The 27,271-nt window shown below is 38.3% G+C and overlaps 1 protein-coding gene across 3 annotated transcripts in view; it reads left to right on the top strand.

The window, feature by feature from the left end:
• The window catches only part of LOC126259706 (helicase domino), a 444,931-nt gene that overhangs the window by 29,217 nt on the left and 388,443 nt on the right, over positions 1 to 27,271 (top strand). For all 3 annotated transcript variants that reach the window (XM_049956690.1, XM_049956698.1, XM_049956682.1), the window contains exons 4-6: positions 4,920 to 5,164; positions 11,213 to 11,398; positions 24,205 to 24,345. In XM_049956690.1, coding sequence (XP_049812647.1) covers positions 4,920 to 5,164; positions 11,213 to 11,398; positions 24,205 to 24,345 — 572 coding nt within the window. The remainder of the gene's footprint in view (positions 1 to 4,919; positions 5,165 to 11,212; positions 11,399 to 24,204; positions 24,346 to 27,271) is intronic.

The raw sequence follows: 27,271 nt of genomic DNA, 5'->3' as shown, positions 1-27,271 counted from the left end.
TGTAAAAATCCTGGGAAATGAACTTGCTGATAGGCTGGCCAAAGAGGCTAATCATAAACAGAGTCGAGATCGGCACAGCAGAAAGTAATCTCCTATTGGTCTGACATTGTAAAGTTTTGGGCTATGGAATGTGGAATGGTGCTCCCTGACTTTGCCAAATAAGTTACTTATGTAAAGGAGATGACGAATGTGTCGTTATACATGCGAGCCTATCACAAGGACTCCATTGTCCTTTGCCGGCTCTGCATCAGTCATACTTGGCTGACTCACTATCAACTGCTGTGTCGATGAGGGCCCTTCCCAGTGTTGCTGTGGTTCACTTTTGACAGTGGTCCACATCATGTTGGAGTGTCCATCTTTAGCCACCCTGATACGGACTTTTAATCTTCCTGACACACTACCTGTGGTGTTAGGTGACAATGCCTATGTGGCTGATCTAATTTTAAATTTTATTTGATAGTGGTTTTTTTTTTTCCACCACTCAGTCTAAGAGTGGCCTTCTCTCCCAGGCCTTCATCCTACCTGTGTTTTAACCTGCCTCGCTCCCCGTCGTGCTGCCTGTTCGAATTAGTGTTCATCTTTTCGTCATCTGTGTTTATCTTGCTTTCTGCCTTTAGGCTGGGGATTTTAGCGTGTTCTAGAATGGATGGCTCATCCTTTTTTATTCTTGCCATCAGCCTGTCAAGGCCATCTACTTTGTTGTTTTTAATATCTTTTATTGTTTTTTTCCTTTTCATTAATGTTTTCAGTTTTGGCTTTATACTTTCATTTCCTTCTTCAATATGGTTAGACACATAGTTTTACACTTTTTGTTCCTTCCCTGAATTTCAAGCAATAGGATTCCTTTGGGGGTATGGTTTTAATCTGAGACCTGTGTGACTAAGGAAAAAGGGAATGATAACCACGCAGTGTAGTCTCTTTAATCTCCAAACCAACCACCAAGCCAGAGAATGTCTTCCAGAAGGAGATACAATATTCATAAAGACGCTAAAATACAAATTGACTGAATACTACAGTGTCGGAGTCCTGTTAGCCACAACGCGCACCTCTCTCCCTACCCCCATTTCCCCTCCTCCGTTGTTTGTTTTCGTGGCAGTGGCTGCAAATTGTTCAACCAGTGGTACAATGGATGTGCTATCAATGAGAAAGATAAGTGTACGAAAAAACTGGAAATAGCTGAAGACATTAACCATGAAGACAGAAGAATGACTCCTTACAGAATTGTCCAGAAATCACCGACTTGACTGAGAGTGCTGGTGTTATGGTTCCTGAAACTATACAAGAAATTATGTAGGGTGTGGTTGTGTCAAAGAAGAAAGGTAGTGAACAATCCCATGTGAGAAAATGTACAGCAATATTCCATGCGATTGTCTGCTAAGAGCCCTGATTTATTCATCTCCCCGTTGCAGCTTGGTCTTGCAGTGTACTTGTTTCATAAAATGAGATCGAAAAACATTGTTGAAATTGTCTCAGATATTATGGATTTCTGCTCTTCCTAAAGTAGTATGGCTTCCGCTGTTCACTTCTAGAAACCAAGTATTTCTCATGATTTGTTCTCGAACAATGACAGGTAGAAGTACATTTAATGTTATGGAATCAGGTGTATGACTGCTGGAAGCACTGCAGAAAATCAGAAAGTAATAAAACTCTCTCATGTACAACTCTAATAAAACATCAAGTGCCCAAAATATTATAAGGAGTGATCAAAAAATCGCTGTTTGAGGGCATTGTTGCAGCCTATATGCATTGTGGCACAACTCCAATGTGGGTATGTAAGTACTGTGGATGAGTGTGGTATTCATGTCTTTCAACATGCATGTAGTAAATGCGGAAACATGAACTATGCGACCAACTTGCTGTTATTCTTTTCTTGGGTGCTGTAGGACAAACACCAGTAGACATTCACATAAGAGAAGGAAGAATGTGTATGGGGCAGCACGTCTGTTGAATACCATACCTGGGAAAACTACGACACGGGATGCTGCTGCTTCACGATAATGCATGTTGTAATGCAGATTTTATGCTAACTCAAGTGGGAGACACCTGAGCACCCACCCTATATTCCTGATGTCTCCCCATGTGGTTATCACACCTTCACTCTTATAAAAAGGGCCTTGAATGGTCAATGATTCCTGTTGGACAAGGATGTGCACCAGGCTGTTAAGGACTTTTTCACACAGCAGGGCAGTGTTTTACCAAATGGGTGTCTTCAACCTTGTGCATCAGTGGGATGATTGCCTCAGTGCTCACATAGATTTTGCCAGATTGGCATACCGATTCTGGACTGTACACCTGCGAACAGGTACTTCTTTATTACCCTCTTATACTATGCTATCGTTCTGAAGGCAGGATAGAGTTGGAATTGAAAAAATTGTTCTGTGGAATTCCAACTTGGAAGGAAATTCATTAAAGTGACAGTGCCTTGCAATCATGATTTTGCTTGGATGATGGGGAAGTTCTTACGGCAACCTTCTAGTCCTGCTTGGCAGAGTTTTACGGAGAAAATTACAGCTGGTGAACCTTACACTAAATTGCAGGTATTAGCATTTCTCTTCAACAACAACTCACCCATAGACTGTAACACCATATTAACTGTTTTATCTTATGCCATCACAGAGATTAGGTGAATTGTACAACAAACCATTTTTGTGCCAGTTGACTGACCACTGTACATGAAAGCTAAAGATATATTTGCTGTGGAAACTAACGGAGAGAATGACCTATTTTCTGATACAGTTATGCGATTAAAAGGCTTTCACTCGATTGATAATATCTTTTCTAGGAGCAAAAGGCTTCTTAATGAAAGACAGCAGAGTCTCAACTATTGGAGACTGTGCTGCTGCTTCTGTTCCCCACATACTTATTGCCATGCATACCCAAGGACAGTCAGGCTCACTACACAGTATTATGTGCTCCTTCCACCATCAGAGTGGAAGAAATGCCAGTGATGGGGGAAGAGGAGCAACATTTTAAAGATTGTCTTTCTAACTTGAGTGAAAATACGCCAGCCTCCAGCAGTGTGGGAAAAGGTCAAGTGATAGGAAAGCTAATGAATCAATCTGTTGACACAGTGGATGTTATTAAGCTAAGCAAAGATGGAAATCTTCACAGTTGCGCATATAGCATTGCAAGACATTTCATGCAGGCTGAGTGCAAGGGAACTACATATACATGTACATTGTGTGAGAGCTATACTCCCCATCTTCCATACAACTGGACATTTTCCTTATGCTAAGGCATGCAAGTTGTTGACTTGGTAAAGCTGAAAGAAATCATGAACCCATGGAATGAAATTTTCACTCTGCAGGGGAGTGTGCGCTGATATGAAACTTCCTGACAGATTAAAACTGTGTTCCAGACCAAGACTTGAACTCCGGACCTTTGCCTTTCGTGGGCAAGTGCTCTACCAACTGAGCACGACTCACATCCCATCTTCACAGCTTTACTTCCACCAGGTGGAAGGTAGGAGACAAGGTACTGGTGGAAGTAAAGCTGTGAGGATGGGTTGTGAGTAGTGCTTGGGTAGCTCAGTTGGTAGAGCACTCGTCCGCGAAAGGCAAAGGTCCAGAGTTCAAGTCTCGGTCCAGAACACAGTTTTAATCTGCCAGGAAGTTTCATGAACCCATGGAGTTTAATAAATTCACCAATGACAGCTTTCTCACAGTTTGAGGCTCTGGTAAGTATTGGCGTGAAGTGTAGACCACTATGGTGATCGGACAAGTCTAATGAAGAACTTGAAGTTTTGGGGAGTGTTCCACATGGAAGACATTTCAGTGTATTAAACAGATGGATTTGTGGAATGCCAGTAGGCGATCACATATCTGAAGCAATGGAACAATTCAGCAATGTACATTCTGTCTCCCATTTTCAGCTTGTTGAATTGAGAAGTGGTAGGATAGAAATTGATGAAAAAATTCGCAAAACATTTCACCCAAGGCTGCAACAACATGCCTGTTACCTCCTTTTAGCAAAATTTCACAAGAAGTATTTTTTGTCATAATGGATGTCTTCCAGAAGCGATTTTTATAAAAATTGGAAGAAAAGGTAGAAAAAAAAATTGAATTAGGGGTTGTGGTGGATGATGCTCACCCAGTAGGTGAGGGAACTTTTATGCCTGATACTACTACGTCCACTGTGAGTATTTTCCGAAAGTTTGAAAACTTTATAAATTATTTCACCTATTTTTCCTAATTTACTTTGGGTATAAGTATGTATGGCTGGATAACTTGTCAGGTGTAACAGTTGTAAATTATTTTCACAAATCTTCCTTATAAATCAATCTATTAGTGAGAACCGTATCAAAATCCCTACAGTAATTCACACACAGACAGGAAAACGTGGCGGGGGACTTCAATTTATGTTGTGTAGATGTTTTGCAGAAAGGTGTAGGGGACTGATCTTGTACATGTATACTATTTCTGTGAAGAGAATTTTATTATCTCATTAGTTACATACATAAAGCATTGAATTAATGTACTGGAGACTCTTCAGTATACATCATGCAACTGAAATACATACAGCGTGAAAAAAAAATCTTAATTTACAAACATTAGTACAAGTTTATTACCCTTGCTCTAAAAAGAAAGCTGTGTCATCATTTATCTGAGAAACGAGATTTAATACTACAGTCATTCAAGATCTGGTCTGTAGTGCCCAACATATGTGGAAGACAGTTTGATTGATACACTTGAAATGATTTTGCATCAAATGTTAGTAATATGAAGATAGTAAAATTTCCCTAAAAATGAAATGAAGAGAGATTTGATACAATAATGATTAGAACTTCTCATACTGATTAAAAGAAGCTAAGGACTTCTGTAACTGGTTACTTTCTGCTTTTAATTTTTAATGGTTGTGTTCTGACTGATTATTATTATATTTTATACAGTATTAATTCCATGGAAATTGTGACTTTACAGTTAGCACGCCATTTGTTACAAATGACACAACCACCGCTACAACTGGAACAAACTCTGTGAGTAGTAGTCTGCGCTTATCGTCACAGACTACAGCAGAGAGAAGCTTACCTCCAAGTTCTGTTGTGAAGCATAAAACATCTACTGTAAATGTGGCACCTCGATTTCATGCACGGCAACATTCTATCTCTGCTCTTTATGATAATTCAATTGGAAGCCAGGAACAAATAGCTGAAAAGGCAAAACAGGTATGCATAATATGAACTATATTCTTCCTTATGTGTGATGTTATTCCATTGTAGGAAATATGCTACCCTATGGGGAAATTGAACACACAATTTTTAGTCTTATTTCATTGGTACATATTTTTATTCTGGAGAAGTGTACCAATAGTAGTGATCAGAATTAGATTATTGAAAGAATGAATTCATGAGGGCAAGTCATAAAGCATATGCACTACATATGTTCTGATTTAATACAACAGTACAAAATTTATGATGACATTTTGCAACCTAGTCAACCTGCTTTTCAGTGTAATTGGTCCACTGTTGCACAGCCTTTCCAATTCCTTCAGAAAAAAAAGGAAGTAAATCGACAGGCTCTTAAACCTTCTCTAAATGGACCCAAAAAAAAAAAAAAAAAAAAAAATGGAAATCTGAATGGACAATATGAATATCGTATTCAGGATGTTCCATTATGTTGAAATTCATATTCTGAGAAGTGTGGGCAGTAATGTGTATGGGCATGCTTCGTTGGGCAAGGAAAGAAAATCATTTGACAGTAAACCTCAACAATTGTCTAAAATTGCAGGCTTTGGCTTGTAAAGCAAATCACTGTAACATTTACTGTTGACCCTTTTTCCAGGTAGTATTACTTAATTGGTCCTTGCACGTTAAGTTGTTTTGGGATGCATTGTTCACAGATATTACTAAAGCTGAGCCAGTTATGGATGATCATGTATGCAGAACCCAGACTAGTTTGCATTTGGCTTGCCACTTCATCAACACTCACTCATTGGTTATTCAAAGTAAGGTCAGAGACTTGCACAATGTTGCCATCAGTAGTGGATGGTCCTGCTCTTTCTTCATTGTTCGCACTTGTTTGGCTGCTTTTGAATTGGTCAACACATTGGTAAAGATTCTAATAATGTCCACCTGAAGACTGAAGGTGATAATATTGAGATAATTGTTATAAAAACTTCAGCTTACAATCACTAATATTAGGAATATAACCCTCAGCAAAGAGTTTTGGGGGTTGAGCGTCCATCATCTAGCTGTCGAAGTTAATCCTACACAGACATGAACTTCAAAAATGCCCCAAGTCCCAAGTTTCAAAACAAATGAAATTATGTGGACATTAAGTCCTCAACCACAGATCTTCCATAGTTGCCCAGTCTAAAAGTCTCTTCATGCTCCTTACATCTTGTCGAAAATTTTGTACCAGTTGTTTCTATATATTTCACTTCACACCATGAGTGCTGTATTTGATAAACATCGACCTGTTCAGATTTACTTATACTTTTGCCAACTTCATAAATAAACTATATCCTATTAAATCTGCTGCTGGGAATGCCAGCTGGATGTTGCATGGTTAAAAAATGTTTGCCAGTTTCTTATCCTTTGCTGTTTCATCTTCCCATTTCTTCTGGCCCCTACAGATAATCTTCACATCATATCAGTTATTTACTTCTATCTGTGAATTGGAACACTATTGACTGTTCACCAAGCTTCTAAATGCTACTTCCTTATAGAGTAGCAAGACTTGCTTCATGTATCTCAGGGTCCAAGAAGGAAACACGGTCATTATTTTCGAGGTCTGCAGTGAAATTTTTTTTTTTTTTGGAACCCATTAAATTTACAAACTCCCGTTAAATTTACAAACTATTTTATAAGTGTTTTCTTCAGTTCCACCTATGAGAAGTGAAATGTTGTCTGTGTAGTGTATGTAATACGTTACCTGTTTCGTTAACCTCTGTGATACTGCGGGATGGGAGGTCTACTTTATGCCCACCTTTTGTAAGTATTTTAATCTGATCACTTACTTTTAAAAAAACTGAAAAAAAGCTTCATTGTTTTTAATGGATTCTTTTACCAGATTCCATATATGTCTCCAATTTTTCATTTAAACTTAACGCAAAAATTTAAGTCTCAATAGCAGATGTCACTTTCCCCAGTGAATGTTGTATTCATTATTTCCAGGTTCAGGGCCACACTTGTACATCAACATGCCTTTAAAAAATAAGTCGACAGTAAACTTCAACAACAATGAATGATTTTTTTGTGTGTAAAGTCAGTTGTACATATTATTGAAAATCTGTTGACATTGCTAAGAGTGTGCTATAAGGTACTTTCAGGTTCTGGACCATACTTATACTTGTACACTAAAGTGCGCGTCATTTATGTTGGCGGCCGAGTTTAGGTCCGTTCTGCGCATCTGACGTCACAAAACACAGGCAGCCAATGAACAGAGAATGACGTTGCCAGATCTCGACTGCAGTGCAGAGCATGGACGAGTGTCTTCAGTTTTAGAAACATTCAGTCATAAATAAAGTAATAGAACAAAAGCAATGTCTTGATAGCAGACTTTATTTTATAGAAAGTTTGGAAAAAGCATTCTTTATACCAATTGCTTCATATTCTATTAATTAATTAAACCAAACAAGCAATAAGACTCCTAATTCAGGCGATAGCAAGGAAAGGTGTTTGTATCAATCACACGAACCGCTTTTTCGCAATAAAGAACAGCGGTAATTGTTTATTTCCTATTGTACTTCGACGAAGCGTGAGTAATTCGTAGTCATACCAGCAGTGTTTGTCAGTATTTTGCGTGACTTGTTAGTCTTCATGGGGTTCTGCAGTCAAACGAGTTGCGATAGCATAACGGTTAAGGTGATGGGCTTCTACGCGAAAGGTTATGAGTTCAAACCTTGTGTGAAGCGTAATATTTTCATTATTTAAAAACAATATCGAAGTGCATTACTTCACGAATTATATTCGTTTGAATGCAATTTTTTGAAATTTCTAGTGCTTTGGCTCTTTATTTAAAATAAAGCCAAACGTGCTCAGTGTAAATAAAACTTTTGTTACAGTCGCGAAAGACGGAATATTTCTCAATATTACATACGACACCTATGTGGTACTTAAATGAGATATTGTTATAGAGTAAATTTTATATGAAATTTAGGTATCTTGTCCACATTTCATTGTCAACATTGTGACAACTAAAATCGACCATACGGAAAGTATGCTCTATGGACTTTTACCTCTGCAAACTCTTCAAAATTTCGTGCAGTGGTTTACTATATTTAATGCTGCATAATAACTGCGTTGAATATCGAAACAAAATTAAGTCATTTATGGGGGGAATGTATCAGTCAAGAAGATGTGTAAAAATCTAATTTTTGGGCCAAATAGTTTTTGTGGAATCGAATGATAAGACTGTCAAAGCAGTCGGAACACGATGTGTCTGCACAGGCGAGCAGTGCAGTGACAAAATCGCGCACAGCGCGGAATGCGGGGAGCACGTCTCTGTAGCAGCGAAAGGTTTAATGAAGCCGTGGTGGCTTTACTTCATGAACTGCGCGCTCCCCCCTAAACGTAAGTTTGCGAACTATACTATACTATGGCGCTGCTTCTATTGGTGCGTGCGTCGTTTGAAACTAGCAACGCAGCAATCTCGCGCGTCTGGGCGGGCATGCGCGAGCTGCCAAGATAAAAGAATTGAACTATAGTAACTCTTTAAAAAACTATGGTGTTAATATAATTCAACAACTTTTTTTTAATAGTGTGTGATGGATAATGCCGGGGTATTGCTACAGTTAAAGGATCATCAGATTTTTAATTTCTTCCAGATTATTAGTAAAAATATCTGCCACTGTGCCTAAAATACTTGAACCCGTAGCTAACCCATTTTGCTGAATGTAAAATTTGTAATTAAACGAAAAAAGTTTAAAATCTGTGGCAAACCACATCAGCTTGGTGAATTCAAACATTTCCTATCTCGATACCTTTTTATGCTTGTTGTTGTTGTTGTTGTTTTTGTTGTGGTCTTCAGTCTTGACATGGGATTGGAATGACTCCTTACCCTCTCCCTTAAAACCCACATCCTTTCGTCTTTCCCTCTCCTTCCCTCTTTCCTGATGAGGCAACAGTTTGTTGCAAAAGCTTGAATTTTTGTGTGTATGTTTGTGTTTGTTTGTGTGTCTATCGACCTGCCAGTGCTTTCGTTTGGTAAGTCACATCATCTTTGTTTTTAGATATATTCATTAATAGCATATTATACAAGGGCTGTTCAATAAAGAATGACCATAAATTTTTATGGCCATAATTTCTCGCACTAGAATTTAATCTTACAATATTCTGTTACTTTAATGTGTAGCAAACATGCCATACTAGTTTCATTGTTGGCACTTCTAGTTTCCATTTGTGAGAAGCGGGCAAACTGAGATACTTCCAGTATCGCTAACTGCACCAGTGGAGGTGACGCACGATGAACAAATATACTGCTTTGAAATTCTGCTTTTATCTAAATAGATCTTCAGCTGCAGCCCATTGTAAGGAAGCCTATGGAGAGTCTATTATACACTGCAGCACAGCTTGAAAATGCTTTAAATTTTTTTGAAGAGGGGAGGCAGTCAATTTCAAAGAAAGGTGTATCTGGCACTCTAGTTGCTGCTCTTAGGAAAGAAAGCACCAAAATGCTGCTGTCACAGTGGGAGAGGATCAATGAATTGCCTGAAAAACACTTCCTGAAATATTGAAAATATCATTGCATGCCACCCACAAATTGGCGACAGAAAAGTTACACATCTATATTCTGACATAATTGTTGTGAGAAGTGTGACCATAATATAACTTAAATGTTTATTTAGCACTATAATAGTGAAGCCATAGTCACAGGACATAAAAATTTTTTTCTTTTAAAAAAAGGAGTTACATTACTGGTTTCAATGAACTACATCGTCATTTTCAAATGTAAAACACCAGTTGGAGAATATACAATGGGAAATATGGCCATACATCTGGCCACGATTATGACAAATGAAGAGACCAGGCATACAATTGTTGTGTCACAGCAGGACACATTGCAAGAATTCTTGGCAATTTTTACCCTGGTGTGGTTTTTGTCTATTCTACATTAGGACATGGAATGAACAGTTGGGCAAGCATGGGCATAAATTGTAGTGACTTGGTTATACCACCATTGCCTCAGTTGCCTGGTCTCATTATTTCTCGTAACTGTTGAGAGATGTATGGTCATGATTCCCATTATATATTCTTCAATTGATGTTTTTCATTTGAAAATGACAACGTACTTCATTGAAACCAGTAATGTAACCCCTTTTTTAAAGGAAAAAAATATGTACTGTGACTATGGCTTCACTATTACAGTGTCAAATAAAAATAAGAAGTTATACACGAGCCTTGTTTGTGCATGGTGGGTTCCAAGGCTACTGATTCCCAAACAAAAAGACATGCGCGTACAGGTGTGTATACAGTTGAAGTTAATGTTAGAGGAAGATCTAGAGTTTCTTTCAAAGGCAATAATTTCGGATGAAACTTGGCTACATGATTTTGATTCTGTAAATAAACAGCAAGACTCAGTGTGGAAATCCCCCCCCCCCCCCCCCCCCCCCAAATATGCAAAAGTGGTTGGTTTGCTGTGGAAGTTACATCATCTTTTTTGTATGAATGGAAAGTTTTATTGGCATGTTGTATCAGCACACACATCAATAGCTGAACGGTACTACAGTAATGTCCTGAACACTTTTCAAATTTGTAACAGTTGCAAAAAGACCATATATCCATGAAACAGGCTGGATACTGTACCACAATGATGCACAGCTGCATATTGCAAATGTTGTTACGGAATATTTTGAAAAGTCAATGTGAAGTGCATGCTTCACCCTCCATCTAGTCCAGATTTAGTCCCATGTGACTTTTCTATTCCATAACCTAAAGAAACACCTTCTTTGGAGGCATTTTCAATCATCAGAGGCAGAAGTGAAGGTTATGGAGGCAGTTCTGAAGGACCTTTAAAAACTGGTTTCCAGCATGTCTTTGCAGAATGATAGAAATGCTGGAATAAGTGCATCACATCGAAAGGAGACTATTTTGAAAGGGATCATCAAAATTATAAGGATGAGTGACGGTATGTTATCAAAAAGAAAAAGAAAATAAAAGAAAAAAATTATGATCATTTTTTACTGAACAGCCCATTTATATACAAACAGTTCATTGTTTTCTTCCACTGTGTTGGAGAGAATGTGATTTCTAAAACAAAATATCATTTTAAAGGAAGCATATGTCATGCAGAGGATACTAGAACTGCAGAAAGAAGGTCTGTGGTCAGAAAAACGTCTTCCAAAAGTTCAGGAGCCACCTCGAGCAAAAGCACATTGGGACTATTTAATAGAAGAGATGGTGTGGTTAGCTGCTGACTTTGCCCAAGAAAGGAAGTGGAAAAAAGCTGCAGCTAAAAAGGTATATTTTACATTGTAAATAGTAAATAAATATTTTGTTAGCTGGTTGGCAAGATGCATGTAAATTGTGTATTTTTTCGTGACATTGTAATGTATCAGAGTAAAATAATAGACAGTTGTAACATTAGTTTTCAATTCTTAGCCATCAGCTATAATCTAGAAAAGTCGCAGTGTTACATTTTACATGTTTAATTATGATCCCAGAAGAAAAATTCATTCCCAATTGCATAGAAAGGTTTGAGGTCAAGTCTGTTCAATGGAACAGGTTAAAAATAATTTTCACACTTGAATGTAAATACTGTAAATACATAAAACTGCAACCAGTCACCATTTTGAATAGTTATTTATTATTCCATGAACCGGTTTTCGGACCTTTTCAGGTTCATCTTCAGGTTGTTTTCTGGATGTTACATCACTATTTCAACAATAATGCTGGGTGCTGAGAAGATGGGACATGCTTTATTGTATCACCATGACTATTGTCTATCTGTTGATATGGATACAAAATTTAGTTTTATGCTTACTGCAACAGTATGGGCAGCTTTTCACCGTTTTCTATTGTTGTATAGAGATTATGGAGCTTTTATGGAAACACCAAAATTCAAAGTAATGTTAAAAGTAAATAATTAGATCAAAATCGGAATTACCTGTACAAGTATTGCATAGGTACTTGCTAAACAATAATACGTGCAAGAAAGATAAATGAAGCCTGGTGTTGAAGAAGGGTAGTCTCGGCAGGTTCCAGCAGACAGTTGCCAATGAAAAGGAAAAGGAGACAGAAACAAGTTCTTTCTGGGCTGGTTGTTTCTTCATGCAGAAATAGAGATGATAACCATTGGAGGAAAAGAAAACAACAGTTTGAGGATTAGGCAGCCAAGTCATTTAGGATACGTTCTTTTTTGTATACGGTTGTTGTTGTTGTTGTTGTTGTTGTGGTCTTCAGTCCTGGGACTGGTTTGATGCAGCTCTCCATGCTACTCTATCCTGTGCAAGCTTCTTCATATCCCAGTAACTACTGCAGCCTACATCCTTCTGAATCTGCCTTGTGTATTCATCTCTTGGTCTCCCTCTACGATTTTTACCCTCCACGCTGCCCTCCAGTACTAAATTGGTGATCCCTTGATGCCTCAGAACATGTCCTACCAACCGATCCCTTCTTCTGGTCAAGTTGTGCCACAAACTCCTCTTCTCCCCAATTCTATTCAATACCTCCTCATTAGTTATGTGATCTACCCATCTAATCTTCAGCATTCTTCTGTAGCACCACATTTCGAAAGCTTATATTCTCTTCTTGTCTAAACTATTTATTGTCCATGTTTCACTTCCATACATGGCTACACTCAATACAAATACTTTCAGAAACGACTTGACTCTTAAATCAATACTCGATGTTAACAAATTTCTCTTCTTCAGAAACGATTTCCTTGCCATTGCCAGTCTACATTTTATATCCTCTCTACTTCAACCATCATCAGTTATTTTACTCCCTAAATAGCAAAACTCCTTTACTACTTTAAGTGTCTCATTTCCTAATCTAATTCCCTCGGCATCACCCGATTTAATTTGACTACATTCCATTATCCTCGTTTTGCTTTTGTTGATGTTCATCTTATATCCTCCTTTCAAGACACCGTCCATTCCGTTCAACTGCTCTTCCAAGTCTTTTGCTGTGTCTGACAGAATTACAATGTCATTGGCGAACCTCAAAGTTTTTACTTCTTCTCCATGAATTTTAATACGTACTCTGAATTTTTCTTTTGTTTCCTTTTCTGCTTGCTCAATATACAGATTGAATAGCATCGGGGAGAGGCTACAACCCTGTCTCACTCCTTTCCCAACCACTGCTTCCATTTCATGCCCCTAGACTCTTACAACTGCCATCTGCTTTCTGTACAAATTGTAAATAGCCTTTCACTCCCTGTATTTTACCCCTGCCACCTTCAGAATTTGAAAAAGAGTATTCCAGTTAACATTGTCAAAAGCTTTCTCTAAGTCTACAAATGCTAGAAACGTAGGTTTGCCTTTTCTTAATCTTTCTTCTAAGATAAGTGTAAGGTTAGTATTGCCTCACGTGTTCCAACATTTCTACGGAATCCAGACTGATCTTCCCCGAGGTCCACTTCTACCAGTTTTTCCATTCGTCTGTAAAGAATTCGCATTAGTATTTTGCAGCTGTGACTTATTAAACTGATAGTTTGGTAATTTTCACATCTGTCAACACCTGCTTTCTTTGGGATTGGAATTATTATATTCTTCTTGAAGTCTGAGGGTATTTCGCCTATCGCATACATCTTGTTCACCAGATGGTAGAGTTTTGTCATGACTGGCTCTCCCAAGGCCATCAGTAGTTCTAATGGAATGTTGTCTACTCCCGGGGCCTTGTTTCGACTCAGGTCTTTCAGTGCTCTGTCAAACTCTTCACGCAGTATCTTATCTCCCATTTCGTCTTCATCTACATCCTCTTCCATTTCCATAATATTGTCCTCAAGTACTTTGCCCTTGTATAAACCCTCTATATACTCCTTCCACCTTTCTGCCTTCCCTTCTTTGCTTAGAACTGGGTTGCCATCTGAGCTCTTGATATTCGTACAAGTGGTTCTCTTCTCTCCAAAGGTCTCTTTAATTTTCCTGTAGGCAGTATCTATCTTACCCCTAGTGAGACAAGCCTCTACATCCTTACATTTGTCCTCTAGCCTTCCCTGCTTAGCCATTTTGCACTTCCTGTCGATTTCATTTTTGAGACGTTTGTATTCCTTTTTGCCTGCTTCATTTACTGCATTTTTATATTTTCTCCTTTCATCAATTAAATTCAATATTTCTTCTGTTACCCAAGGATTTCTATTAGCCCTCGTCTTTTTACCTACTTGGTCCTCTGCTGCCTTCACTACTTCATCCCTCAGAGCTACCCATTCTTCTTCCACTGTATTTCTTTCCCCCATTCCTGTCAATTGTTCCCTTATGCTCTCCCTGAAACTCTGTACAACCTATGGTTTAGTCAGTTTATCCAGGTCCCATCTCCTTAAATTCCCACCTTTTTGCAGTTTCTTCAGTTTCAATCTGCAGATCATAACCAATAGATTGTGCTCAGAATCCACATCTTCCCCTGGAAATGTTTTACAATTTAAAACCTGGTTCCTAAATCTCTGTCTTACCATTATATAATCTATCTGATACCTATTAGTATCTCCAGGATTCTTCCAGGTATACAACCTTCTTTTATGATTCTTGAACCAAGTGTTAGCTATGATTAAGTTATGCTCTGTGCAAAATTCTACAAGGTGGCTTCCTCTTTTATTTCTTCCCCCCCCCCCCCCCCCCCCAATCCATATTCACCTACTATGTTTCCTTCTCTCCCTTTTCCTACTGACGAATTCCAGTCACCCATGACTATTAAATTTTCGTCTCCCTTCACTACCTGAATAATTTCTTTTATCTCGTCATACATTTCATCAATTTCTTCATCATCTGCAGAGCTAGTTGGCAAATAAACTTGTACTACTGTAGTAGGCATGGGCTTTGTGTCTATCTTGGCCACAATAATGCGTTCATTATGCTGTTTGTAGTAGCTAACCCGCACTCCTATTTTTTTATTCATTATTAAACCTACTCCTGCATTACACCTATTTGATTTTGTATTTATAACCCTGTAATCACCTGACCAAAAGTCTTGTTCCTCCTGCCACCGAATGTCACTAATTCCCACTATATCTAACTTTAACCTATCCATTTCCCTTTTTAAATTTTCTAACCTACCTGCCTGATTAAGTGATCTGACATTCCACGCTCCGATCCGTAGAACGCCAGTTTTCTTTCTCCTGATAACGACGTCCTCTTGAGTAGTCCCCGCCCGGAGATCCGAATGGGGGACTATTTTACCTCCGGAATATTTTACCCAAGAGGACGCCATCATCATTTAATCATACAGTAAAGCTGCATGTCCTCGGGAAAAATTACGGCTGTAGTACCCTTGCTTTCAGCCGTTCGCAGTACCAGCACAGCAATGCCGTTTTGGTTAATGTTACAAGGCCAGATCAGTCAATCATCCAGACTGTTGCCCCTGCAACTACTGAAAAGGCTGCTGCCCCTCTTCAGGAACCACATGTTTGTCTGGCCTCTCAGCAGATACCCCTCCGTTGTGGTTGCACCTACGGTACGGCCATCTGTATCGCTGAGGCACGCAAGCCTCCCCACCAACGGCAAGGTCCATGGTTCGTGGGGGGTTGTATATGGTACCAACTGATTTTTCTGTCAAAATCTGTTGTGTAGTCACAATATTCCCTTTGTATTGGATGAAGGAACTTAATGTCTGTCAAATTTTGTTTGTTTATATCAGACTTTGCCCACCTCATAAATAGAATTTTTTGTTTTTAATATTTGACTGCAGTTAATTTTTTTAGATTATTTACTTCTTAAGTATTTAATACGTTTATTTTATTTGTTGTTTTATTTAGCCTGATCGGATAAGGGCCTACAGGCCCTCTCTTACTTATGAACAGGAACTAAACCTATTAAAAAATCTTGCAAAACATACTCAATTACTGTGTGATTCAGTTATGTAGATCTGAGATGTTATATGAGAATAACTATAATTATTACTCAACAAAGTCAATCATAGATCATCTCTTATTGGAAACTAACTGGGTCACATGAGTAAGTACAGCCGAGTACACCAGTTTTGACTATTGTGGGTTATTACCTCACGGTACAGAAATTGATCATGGAGTGTGGGCAGTGATTTGCTGTTATTGTTGTTAAATTTATTGACTGTCAGAAGGAAACAGGAGGGACAGTGCTAATGGAAAAGATGACAAAATACAAGCAGTGTGCCAATTTTTTGAGGAGGTGTGTTACGTGGAGCTGATTGGAATCCCAATATCTTCCCAGAGAAGAGGAATCAGGATGCACAAAATAAGCATCGCATTGCCTATGTAGATAAATGGGTTAAAATCAGTAAAGCTCACTTTCTGGCCCTAGATGGGTCAATAGGGCTGACCAGCCGATTGTCATTCTCCTACCACTGGTTTCCGTTCTCTTACCACTGGCTTCATCAGATGTGGCATGGAGGAACATGTGGTCAGCACACTGCTCTCGTGGCACTGTTTGGTTTCTTAACTTTGGAATGGCTACTAGCTGGTCGAGTAGCTCCTCAGTTGGCCTCGCAAGGCTGCGTGCACCCTTTACCACTCCTGGCAGTATAAGGAATCGAACCTGGGTCCCCTGCATCACAGTAAGTTGCATTGACCACTCATTTACAGAGGCAGGAGGATGAATGAGTTATTAGACATTAATTTCTGCAATTTTGTGAACAATACAAACAAATAACAGTGTTGTAAAAACTTTCCAGTTTTTATAACACAGAATTTGACTTAGATAAGTCGTCTTGTAAACTTGGCTACATAGTTGCAAAAAGGCATATTATGTTAGTTTTTTTACAAAAAGAAAATGGGGGAGGGAGAGAGAGAGAGTTCTTTAGATGCAGCATGGTTTGATATACATTACATTGTGAACAAGTGCTGTCACAGTGGTACGCGGTGTGACTATAAAATAAAGCGACTATTGCTGTAAAATATTTTATTTCAAAAACATACGTATTTAGTTATTCTCACCCACAGTATACTCCCCTACTCTATCGCTACACCACTCCATACGATGATGGAAACAGTGCTTTAAGTGTTCCTCTGTGAGCTCATTGATGATGCATGTCACTTTTTCTTTAACTTTTTCAATGGACTGAAGTCTTGTTCCCATTTAATACAGAGTTCATCTTTGGGAATAGACAGAACTCACATGATGTTAGGCCAGGCAGGTAAGAAGCAGGGTCCAACACTGGGATGCTGTACTTCGTTTACTAGAAACCTCTTAACAGACAATGTAGTGTAAGTCAGTGTGTTTCCTCACACAGCTTGTTCTTCCACAATTCGGTCTCCCCCCCCCCCCCCCCCACACACACACACACAGAGTAGAACTGCTGATCATAGATAGACCTTCAGGAACTCGGTGAAGAGGGAGAATGCCATGAATATCAAGGGGGGGGAAAAGCATCATTGCTTTGGATCTTGATTTGCAGTCTGTTAAGTTGGGCCCTTCCAGTGCATGGATTGGCATGTAGTTTCTGGGTCGTAAGTGAAACACCAAGATTCATCACATATGTTGGTACAAACATTATCATGAGTTTCCATTTCGTCGATCATGACAATTTTCGTGTTCTTTGTCAATTCCCATTGTTTCAGCAATCAATTGAATACCCAACTGATGGTCAGCTCAAATCAGATTACCTACTTTTTCAATTATTTCATCCATTTTTGATGTTGAACGGCATCCCGGGCATGAGTCATTTTCAGTGTCATCTCAGCCATCCTGGAAATGCTCAAAAACTTGTATGCATGATGGATGGTATTTGGCATACACTTCTTTTAGTGAAAGATAGGCTGCAGTAGGAGTTTTCCCAAGTTTATTGTGAAATTACAATTCATTACTCTATTATTACACGTATCACTTTTTCCGGTAATAAAAAAAAAGTAAAATAAAAAAAAATAATTAAAAAAAAACAGCTCTTACACAAACGAAGGCCATGGCCACATTGATTTATCTGCAGACAAGAGATATGCCACATTCAACTAAGCAGGGTTCACGCTTCACAGCTACTAGTCATTCATCTTAGGTGCTTGCATGCTTACTCTGTGACAGCATCAATCCCATTATTTTATATCTGTATCTATAGCTATATCTTACAGTGTGCAAAGAGTATTGTCAAACAAACCTGCTATTCATTGTTTGATTGTATTGTTATGCTGGACATTGGTGTCAAACTTTTAGTGTGCGTGTGCTCCACTTCTAAAAATACTATAGACAGAGAAAGAGTTAATGGCCTCTCGCTGCACAGCTCACAAGAAATACTGCAATATCAACTAAAGTGCTTAGACAGCAGCTACATTATGGGTAGCTGCAATAGCTGAATTATAACCTGCTTCACTACTATCAGATTCATTGTGCGCTACAAACCGTTTCATGATAAATAAATTTAAGTGCACCTAATATGTAAGAGAGTCATGTTACAGAATGGAATGTGCATTTAATCTTTCCCAGGCTAAATGACATGAAGAAAAACCAGTGATACAGATTCTCACACTGCAGAAAGGGTTGTATAATAAACTGCACCTTAGAGAACAGATTAGACCTTCTGTTGCCTCTTACTTTATTAACAAGATCATATCGGAAATATCTACAGCAGGATGAACAGCATTTTATACTATAATATTTTGCTGTCAAACTAGGGAGATAAGTAAACTAAAATTTTCATTACAAAACAGATTATGATCTGAAGTACTTTCTACTGCACAGACAGCTTGACAGAAAAGTAAGTGCTGTAAATTACAAAATAAATGTACATTCCACTCACATACCTTTTTACTCAGATGTTTCACTGTTGCTGCGTTTGGAACGTGAGTCTCTTGGCTGCGGCTGCCAGATTGACAGTTAACGAAGCCATTATTTCATCTTTTTACAACCTTGTTCTGGTAATCTTCATGCATTTTGTCAGTGTAACATATGCAAGCTTCCAAACCAACAATGGTGTTATTGTCTGTTGCTTCATGGATTGATTTTTCAGTATCAGATACTTTAAACATAGTATTTTTGTTTGCCACATCTCTCTTCCCCTCTGCCCACACTAGTTCTGTGGGATTATGAGGGCATTGATAAGGATGTAGTTGTATTGCCCTGTGACCACATTGCAGAGCAGTGGAATCAGTTTCATGTTTTTTAATGCTGCCTTTTGAAATCTTAATGAGCTGCAACAGCTGTGATCTTGTTCGTATTTCAATATGTTGTATATTATTGCTTCACAGCCATGAAAGAATATCACTTTTTCTTGTATTTGTAGTGGGAGGCTCACAGAGCCTGGATGCAAATAAGGCAACAGCTGATTCCTAGACAATAGTGTTTTCATTTCATATTGGTAGTCAGAGTTTGTTTTTGATTTTGATTGGAATACAAGTTTACTTTCAGCCACAAAATCGGCAACAGCATAACTAACATGACATATTAAAAGACACCCTCCTTTTCCCACTGTAACTCCTAAGCCTCCTTGTCCCTCTGTTTGGCAAATAAAATTTCAAATGTGCTTTTGATTTGCCCAAATCTCATACGGATAATACACAGTTGACATTCCTTTTGATCTGACTTTGTGCATCATCCTAGCAACAGCAGTATCAAAATGCTCCATTAAAAGTTTGTCCATAATTAGATTTTACATATTTAATTCCAGGTGCTGCGCAGGACGCATGTAACAGAATCCCATGCGTTTTTGGCATCTCTTCAAGAGCTTACCATTTCATTGTTACAACCTTATGTACATACATGGATAAATGTTCTGGTTGGAGATTCTAATTACAAAATAAATCACATTTACTACATATTTAGCACATAATTTTGTTTAAATTTCAATACATATTTGGTGAAAAAAGAAATCTGTGTAGATTTTTTAACTACAGTTAACAATAATTTATCCTTTTATAATACCGTTCAAAACACACTGGAATGCGTAGTGAAACTGTACAGTTATGAACTGTACAGTTATGGCACCACCATACTGTCTCTTTTTTAGAAGACTTTCCACTGGATAGTTTTGCTTTCTCTGTGAAACTTAGCACACACTTGTGGGATGCACCTTTTCTGTGGAAGGAATTTGATCAGCTAAATGGCTTCCCAGAAATCTGTTGCTACACACATTTTGGGGAGTAGCAGTATTTTGATGTATACCTCCTTTCTTTGGAAACTCCTCACCTAATTGCAGAAGCAGTTTGCCAAATGACAGTCTTTTTCCAGCCTGTTTCTACTTTTTAGTAGAAAATGAAACTGTTCATCACGACCATAAGAAAAAGGTGGAAAAATAGTTTCTTCCAACATTTCATTTGCCATCTTTTGAAAAGATATTAAGACGTGAGTTGATCGTTCCTCTTTACACCTGTCTTGTTGAGATTGTAGGGTAGAATGGCATTGGGTTTGATCTTGTGTGTCATCTCAGTTTTGCTATGAATCTCTACTTGTTTTTGTCAGCTTGTGGCGAGCTGACAAGTATAGAACATATCTAGTGTCCATCCAGTTCTGACATAACAAATATATCTTCCTCATAAATATACAGTCAACTTTCTTTAGCTTTTTGTTGACTACACCTTGTATAGAAAGTCCTCTACAGTTCAGCACACATGTTCCCACAATCATTGTCCTATTTTCCCACAGAAAATTAGAAACAGCTTGTGAACTGTTAATATCTGTCCTTGTAAATGGTATGTCCCTTGTTGAGGTAGCAGGATAGAAGTCTCTGAAAAAGAGCAGTGACTGAATGTCTTCCTGCCCTTTATCCATGTAAACTTCAGTGCATAAAACATACCCTGTCTTTGAATCACGTAAGGTAAAGCTTGATACCATATTTGTCAGGCTTATTTTTTATATAGACGTGGAAAAAAAATCTTCGGCCATATCCCCAGGCATCTTCATCAGTGGTAAGGTTTTGTTCATAAGAAAACAATCCTGGAAACTGAGAAAGCAAGTGATTCAAGAAATGTCTGATTTTACGTATAGGACCATGGCCAGCTTCGTTACTTGACACACATGGATTATAACAGCAAAAACAAATACATTTCATGATGTTTTACCCCAGTTCATGTGCTCCACTTGCTTGTGGGTTTCATGTTATTGCATCTTCTCATTTTATTTGCAATGCTTTTCACATGCTTGTTAGTTTCTTCCTTGATGTGCTTTATTTTTGTTTCAGGGAAACAAATTTTTAAAAAATATCAAAAGGACTGCAGCTGTCATTCACTTCTGTAACATATCCACTCTCTCCTTTGAACTCTGGCAATGATGGTTGCTTGTCTGATGCCATCCATCCTAAGTCTGCTCCTGAAGATTTTTCAACACTAGAATGACTTTTCTTCCATGGTGGCTCTAAACTACATTTGAAGAAGTATCTTGATTAGTATGAAGTATATGATACCTTGTTGGAGATGAAATTTCGTTTGAAAACAGAATGGAAATGTAGCTTACATAGCAGATTTCTCAAGCCAGAAAATGTTGAACAATGGAACAGTAATGCTGCAATAAAGTTGTTTTTGGAAGCAGAATCAATGTATTCACTTTCAAAAATGCCCCAGAATCTTCAAACGTTTTATTCAAAAGCTTCTAATCTCAGTATTGATCAAAAACTTTGACATATTTACCGGAAATTGCATTGATAGCACAAGGAGAAATTTTTGAAAGCTGCAGCACGAAGTGTCAGGGTAGTGGTTTTTAACAAGTGAGGATTGTACTTGAGAATGGTGAAATTTTCAGAAATATCTATGAGATGGCAGCACCATGCAGAGTTCACAGCCTGTCAGATGTGAATAGAACCTGTGAACACAATGAGATCATTGCTAACAGAGGAAGATGAGTGGAGCTTGGGCTTGGGATGCTCGCAGCATGCTTGCAACACGAGCTGTACTCAGGCTTGGATGTCAGAGTGTTAAATCCAATATTCTACAATGTTCTTTGCAGTGATCTTGCACTTCCTTTAAACCCAGTAACTTCACGCTTAACAGTGAGCAATTTCACTGTCTTGGGGAACTCGCCTCTTTCATAAAATTTGAAAACCTTTCGACATAAGACTTGTTGATAGAAGTCATTGATGCTGGTTGATTGGTTTATTTGGAGTAGGGGACCAAACAGCGAGGTTGTCAGTCCCGTCAGATTAGGTAAAGATGGGGAAGGAAGTTAGCCATTTCCTTCCAAAGGAACCGTCCTGGCATTTGCGTGAAGCGATTTATGGAAATCATGGAAAACATAAATCAGTATGGCCACACACAGGTCTGAACAAACCATGTCCTCCCAGTCGCAAGTCCAGTGTGGTAACCACTGTGCCACATCGCTCGGTATGTTGATTGTTGTTACCTGATTTGACACACTATGTCTCTTCCCCAGAGACAGGAACTCCACATTTCCAGTTGCCTGTTGAGACACATTTTGGCTCGTGTACATTTTGCCTGCAATTCATACACCAACATTGCCACAAATTTGTGTCTTCCTATTTTCTGCCATGTTGTGCTGCACGTTTTAATCCTGAAAGAATTCTTAAGAGCTGGGGGCATGGTATCAATTTTATTAAGTCTCCTGTCAGCCCTGGTTAAATCAATAGTTGCTTCTTTTCCTCACATTTCTTAGAACTGACTCATTTAGAAAGGTAAAACATTATCTTTTGAAATGAAATGACACAATTTCAGAGACTTTACTGGTCTCTTACTGATGTGATTTCGTGTGTATAGATTGAAGCAGTGAGCGAAAATTTGTACCAAGATTGAGAATCGAACTCTCTCTCCTGCTTACTAGGCAGGTGCATTAGCCACTAAGCCACCTTGTCACAGAGCGCGCAGCTCGTGGTCTAGTGGCTAGCAGTGCTGCCTCTGGATCACGGGGTCCCGGGTTCGATTCCCGGCCGGGTTGGGGATTTTCCCTGCCCAGGGACTGGGTGTTTGTGCTGTTATCATAATCATCATCATCATCATCATTTGTGACAGTGGCTTGATTGGACTGTGTACAAAAAATTAGGCTGTGTAGAAACTGGGACTTTGTACGGGCGCTGATGTCACCTTGTCACAGCAGTTAACACAACTGCACGGATTAAATGACACACGATCCTCCTTCATCCACATTCTCACTGCCACCCCAGTCTACTTTAAATTCCCCCTAAGACAGTAACAGAATCATACCTCTGTGAGAGCAGTCTTTAAAATTGGATCATTTCATTTGCACCTGGGTTTCAGGCTGGATCTCCCATTTGCATTTGATGTTGACGCACTGTTGCAGGACAAGGAGAGCCTCGGCAATTCTGTTTGTACGTAAGGGGGAATTTAATGCAGAGTGGGGCTGCTTTCAGAATTTGGATCGAGGAGGGAGGCTTGCCAGGGTAATCGATGCAGTTGTGTGAACCACTTAGCCAAGGTGGCTTAGTGGCTAATGCACCTGCCTAGTAAGCAAGAGACCTGAGTTCGATTCCTCTTTTGATTTTGTTAAAAATTTGCTTGTAAACTCATTGTGATTCCTATTTTCCCTAGCTAAAAAGTGCGTAACAAGGGCATTTGCATCGTAATGATAAAGAAGAGGTTAGGAATATTTTTGTTAATAATGCAGTAATATTCCCATTTTATGTGGAATGTAGAGGGATGTCCACATAATTCCTTGGTTTCTGTGTGTTAGTGCAAATGCATGGAAACATAAGCACATGTCAGAACTGCAGTACAGTGAGTGCATTTGTGTTACAGCATACACACATTCCTTAAAAAAGCCTCTGCAAGATTTAGGTATTGTGCTTAGAAAACTAATGATCCCTATTTCTTGGTAAGATAAGGTTGTGCTTAATGCAGCTTCTACAAAAATTGTGAGTGGTAGTAATACTTTGCTGTTTGGAAACCAGTTATGGATATTTGATGTAAGAAAATAAAATATATCTGTGACTGTTCCTGAAATAGTAAAATACATACACTCTCTGTGGTGGCTTATTGTGTCAGTCCGTTAGTCTAAAAATAATGAATAGATTCCTACCAAAAATGGGACAAAACGATCACGCATAAAATACATGCCATTTATAAGCTGTTGAAAGTATGTAATGCCGGCACCTATCTGAGAAAAGAAAAGGCATGCGGATGCACATTATGGTAGCAAGTAAATGTATTTCTTATTTTGAGAATGTAATTATGTATGTTGTCTAAGAAGTGTACTGAGATGCCCTTATAGTTATATGTGCTTATTTTGATAATATTTCAATTCTTTCAGTGTGCCAGAAATGTGCAGAAGTATTTCCAGGAGAAGGAAGCTCAAGCTCAGAAAGCAGAAAAGATTCAAGAACTTAGGTTAAAGAAAATTGCTGGTTTTATGGCAAAAGAAGTAAAAACATTTTGGGCAAATGTTGAGAAGGTATGTGAATAGACTCATTCCAATATTTTGTTTCAGGCTGTCGGTATTTTGTTTAGAGCAAAATTAACTTTACTGGATAACCTGTTATTGTGTGAAACACAACCAGTTCAGTAATTTACTAAAAAATTGAGATGTAGCAAAATCAGATTCATCATTAGCAGTAGTTTCTAGTCACTTGCTAGATCTGTTTTGCACATAAGCCTTTCTCTTTTCCTCTATCCTATTACTAACACTCTGCCACAATTCTGCTCCAGTCTTCTCCTCTTCTCAGAACAGTCACCCATTCCCTTCCTCCATCTCTCCCTTGGTCTTCCTCTTGTTCTTTTCCGTGGAGCCTCAAGTCATGTATCTTTGTCTATCATGTGTTATTCTCTTTATGAACCTGCACCACTTAAGCCTTCCTGATTCTGTTTACTCCTAAGGATACAGGGATTCCTGTGGGGCCGACACAGCTACCTTATCAATCACATGGCACCCACATTTCCCATTCTACTGTATATACTTTCCCTTACTTTTTTTCATTGTCCATCCCCCAGTGAGCAAGAATATGACTTTTTATTTCGAATTTACTTTTTAGTGTTGACGTGCTTTCTTCGTTGTGATTGTCTATCAAAACTCCATATTACATTTGGAAAAGCCTATGTGAGATCAGTCAGAGGCCTGAGGGTTCAATACTAAAATTCATTCTAAAAATCATTTTTCACTGGGAAGGTAAAATACAAAATACTCCGTGGAGGACAACAATCAGTGTCTATTAAATAACAGAAACAACAGTCCATAGTCATTAGATGTTATTCATTGTTGTATCACACAGTTTTCACATTTTTTAGTATATAATTCTTTTAGTATGTAGTTCGTATTGTCTGTAGCGACGTCGGGCGTCAGCCAAAACAGATGTCAGTTAATCAGCTGATTGGCCGGTGCATTCAACAGGGTACACGCCCTGACCACCAGGTGTGCTGTGAGACACTTTCTTCATGCTGCAGTGCACACTCCATGAATTTAATAATTTGCTTTGACTATTTTAGTATTCCTGCTACTGTTACAGTTTTACTCATTTAGTTACCAAAAAAAAACTGTTAATATTCGTTGCACTGGAAATGTTTCATGATGTTTTTCTTGCTGTTATGTGAGCTTAAATAAATTTTTCGTCCAAATAAAGTGTTGAACAGAATTATACATCGTGCGTATCTTATTCTCGGTGCAGACGAGAACACGGTAATGAGATCACAAGTATAACACACAACTTGCGACATGTCCTTTAACCTTTATTTCTATTTAATCTCACATCTCTCTCCTCAAGTCACCAATTTACTGAACATTGCATATTGTGATGTTTCAATATTAATTTCATGTGTTTGGCATATGAGTGTTAGGAATTTATCACATTTGTGTGTGATGTTTTTATTACCTTTAGCATATAAATTTTTAATAATCTCTTTTTAACTGGAATGTGATTGTTTGGACCCTGTCATATTATACTTACATAAAAACTCTGCGATTGATATTTCAGTGGGTTGAGTACTATGAGTTATTCACCAACCAAACATAGTTCTCATTAGAGCTGCATGAGCTAGCTGTATCGTCTCTTCTGTTGGTACATGTAGAGCCTTTTCAACTGTGATGATGTGCTGCATGCGTGTAACCCTGCTCTCTGGCACTGCAGTCTGTCAATCACAAAGTCATTGTATTTGAGCTATAACTATAACAGATTTGTCAAAGTTCTTAATTCTGGCTCATATTCTTTGTCATACCATTATATTTTAAGATCAAGCATAAATTATGTTGATTGTCGTGTTTGATGCTCATGTTTAAAAAATATGTTTGCAGGTATTCATTACGTAGGTAATTATTTAAAGCACTCAGGTTTTCATATGCTCTGCCCTCAACCATCAGAGATTGGTGTAACTCCCTTTGTTTTATTATAATAGTTACATTCATTTAATGAATGACCAGAAAGTGGCATATAGTAAACACTTTTGTTATTTCTTCTGCATTGTTTGGTTGCAGAAAAAGTGTGAGTTTTCACTTAAGAGTTTCCCTACTCATGGCGACCTCATTGCTAGTGTTGTCTCAGTGCATTTTGAAGTGTAAGAGAAAGCATCAAGACTTCATTTATTTATTGAAATCACACTTCATTTTCTACATTTTCTCTTATTTTATTCTCCACAGCAGCAAATATCAAAATTGAATCTGTTTTCTTTGGTTAGTATATTGTCATTTACTAGCAGATATAAGGGGCAATCAAATGAAAATGAGACAGATGAAAAAAAGTTGTGTGCCTCACTACATCCTAAGCAAGTTGAGGGCCATGAATGTCTTTCTTCAGGGCTCCAGAAATATGGAAATTGCATGGGGAGATGTCGGGACTGTACGGAGCATCTGCAATGATGTCCCAGTGAAACTTCTGCAACATAGTTGAAACAACATTGGCAACGTGTGGGCAGACATTATCCTGCAACAGAATTATATCTTTGATGGAATAGGATATGCTTGTGACTGGAGTGGGGTAGGTGATAGTAGGAAGACGTGTGGGACAGGTCTTGCACCAAGGTCTATTGCAGGGATATGAGCTATGAGTAGGAACCGGAAAATATAGCATCTATTTTTGGCAAAATTCGCATCAATTCTTTGCAAAATTTGCATCTATTTTTGTCTAAATTCGCTTCTATTTTCTTTATAAACGATTAGATGCATAAATTTAAATGGTTGTCATGCTACATGAATGAAGACAAACAAATTATTAGTTCTTTGAAACTGTCTGTTAAAAAAAGTGCTGATAGGTAAATTTTTGACTGGAATGTTTGCTTTTCCAAAAACTTCAACACCTTTTTCTTCCGAAATGGCCTTTGTTTTCTTCATTTGGCTGTATTTAAATTTTCAAAAATAGTTGCTCTGTTGAAAAGCAGCAGCATTTTCCTGCCAT

The sequence above is a fragment of the Schistocerca nitens genome, chromosome 1 (assembly GCF_023898315.1).
Source record: "Schistocerca nitens isolate TAMUIC-IGC-003100 chromosome 1, iqSchNite1.1, whole genome shotgun sequence".
NCBI classification, from domain to species: Eukaryota; Metazoa; Arthropoda; class Insecta; order Orthoptera; family Acrididae; genus Schistocerca; species Schistocerca nitens.
The sequence above is the reverse complement of the archived record's forward strand: the minus strand, read 5'-3'. Positions and strand labels throughout refer to the sequence as shown.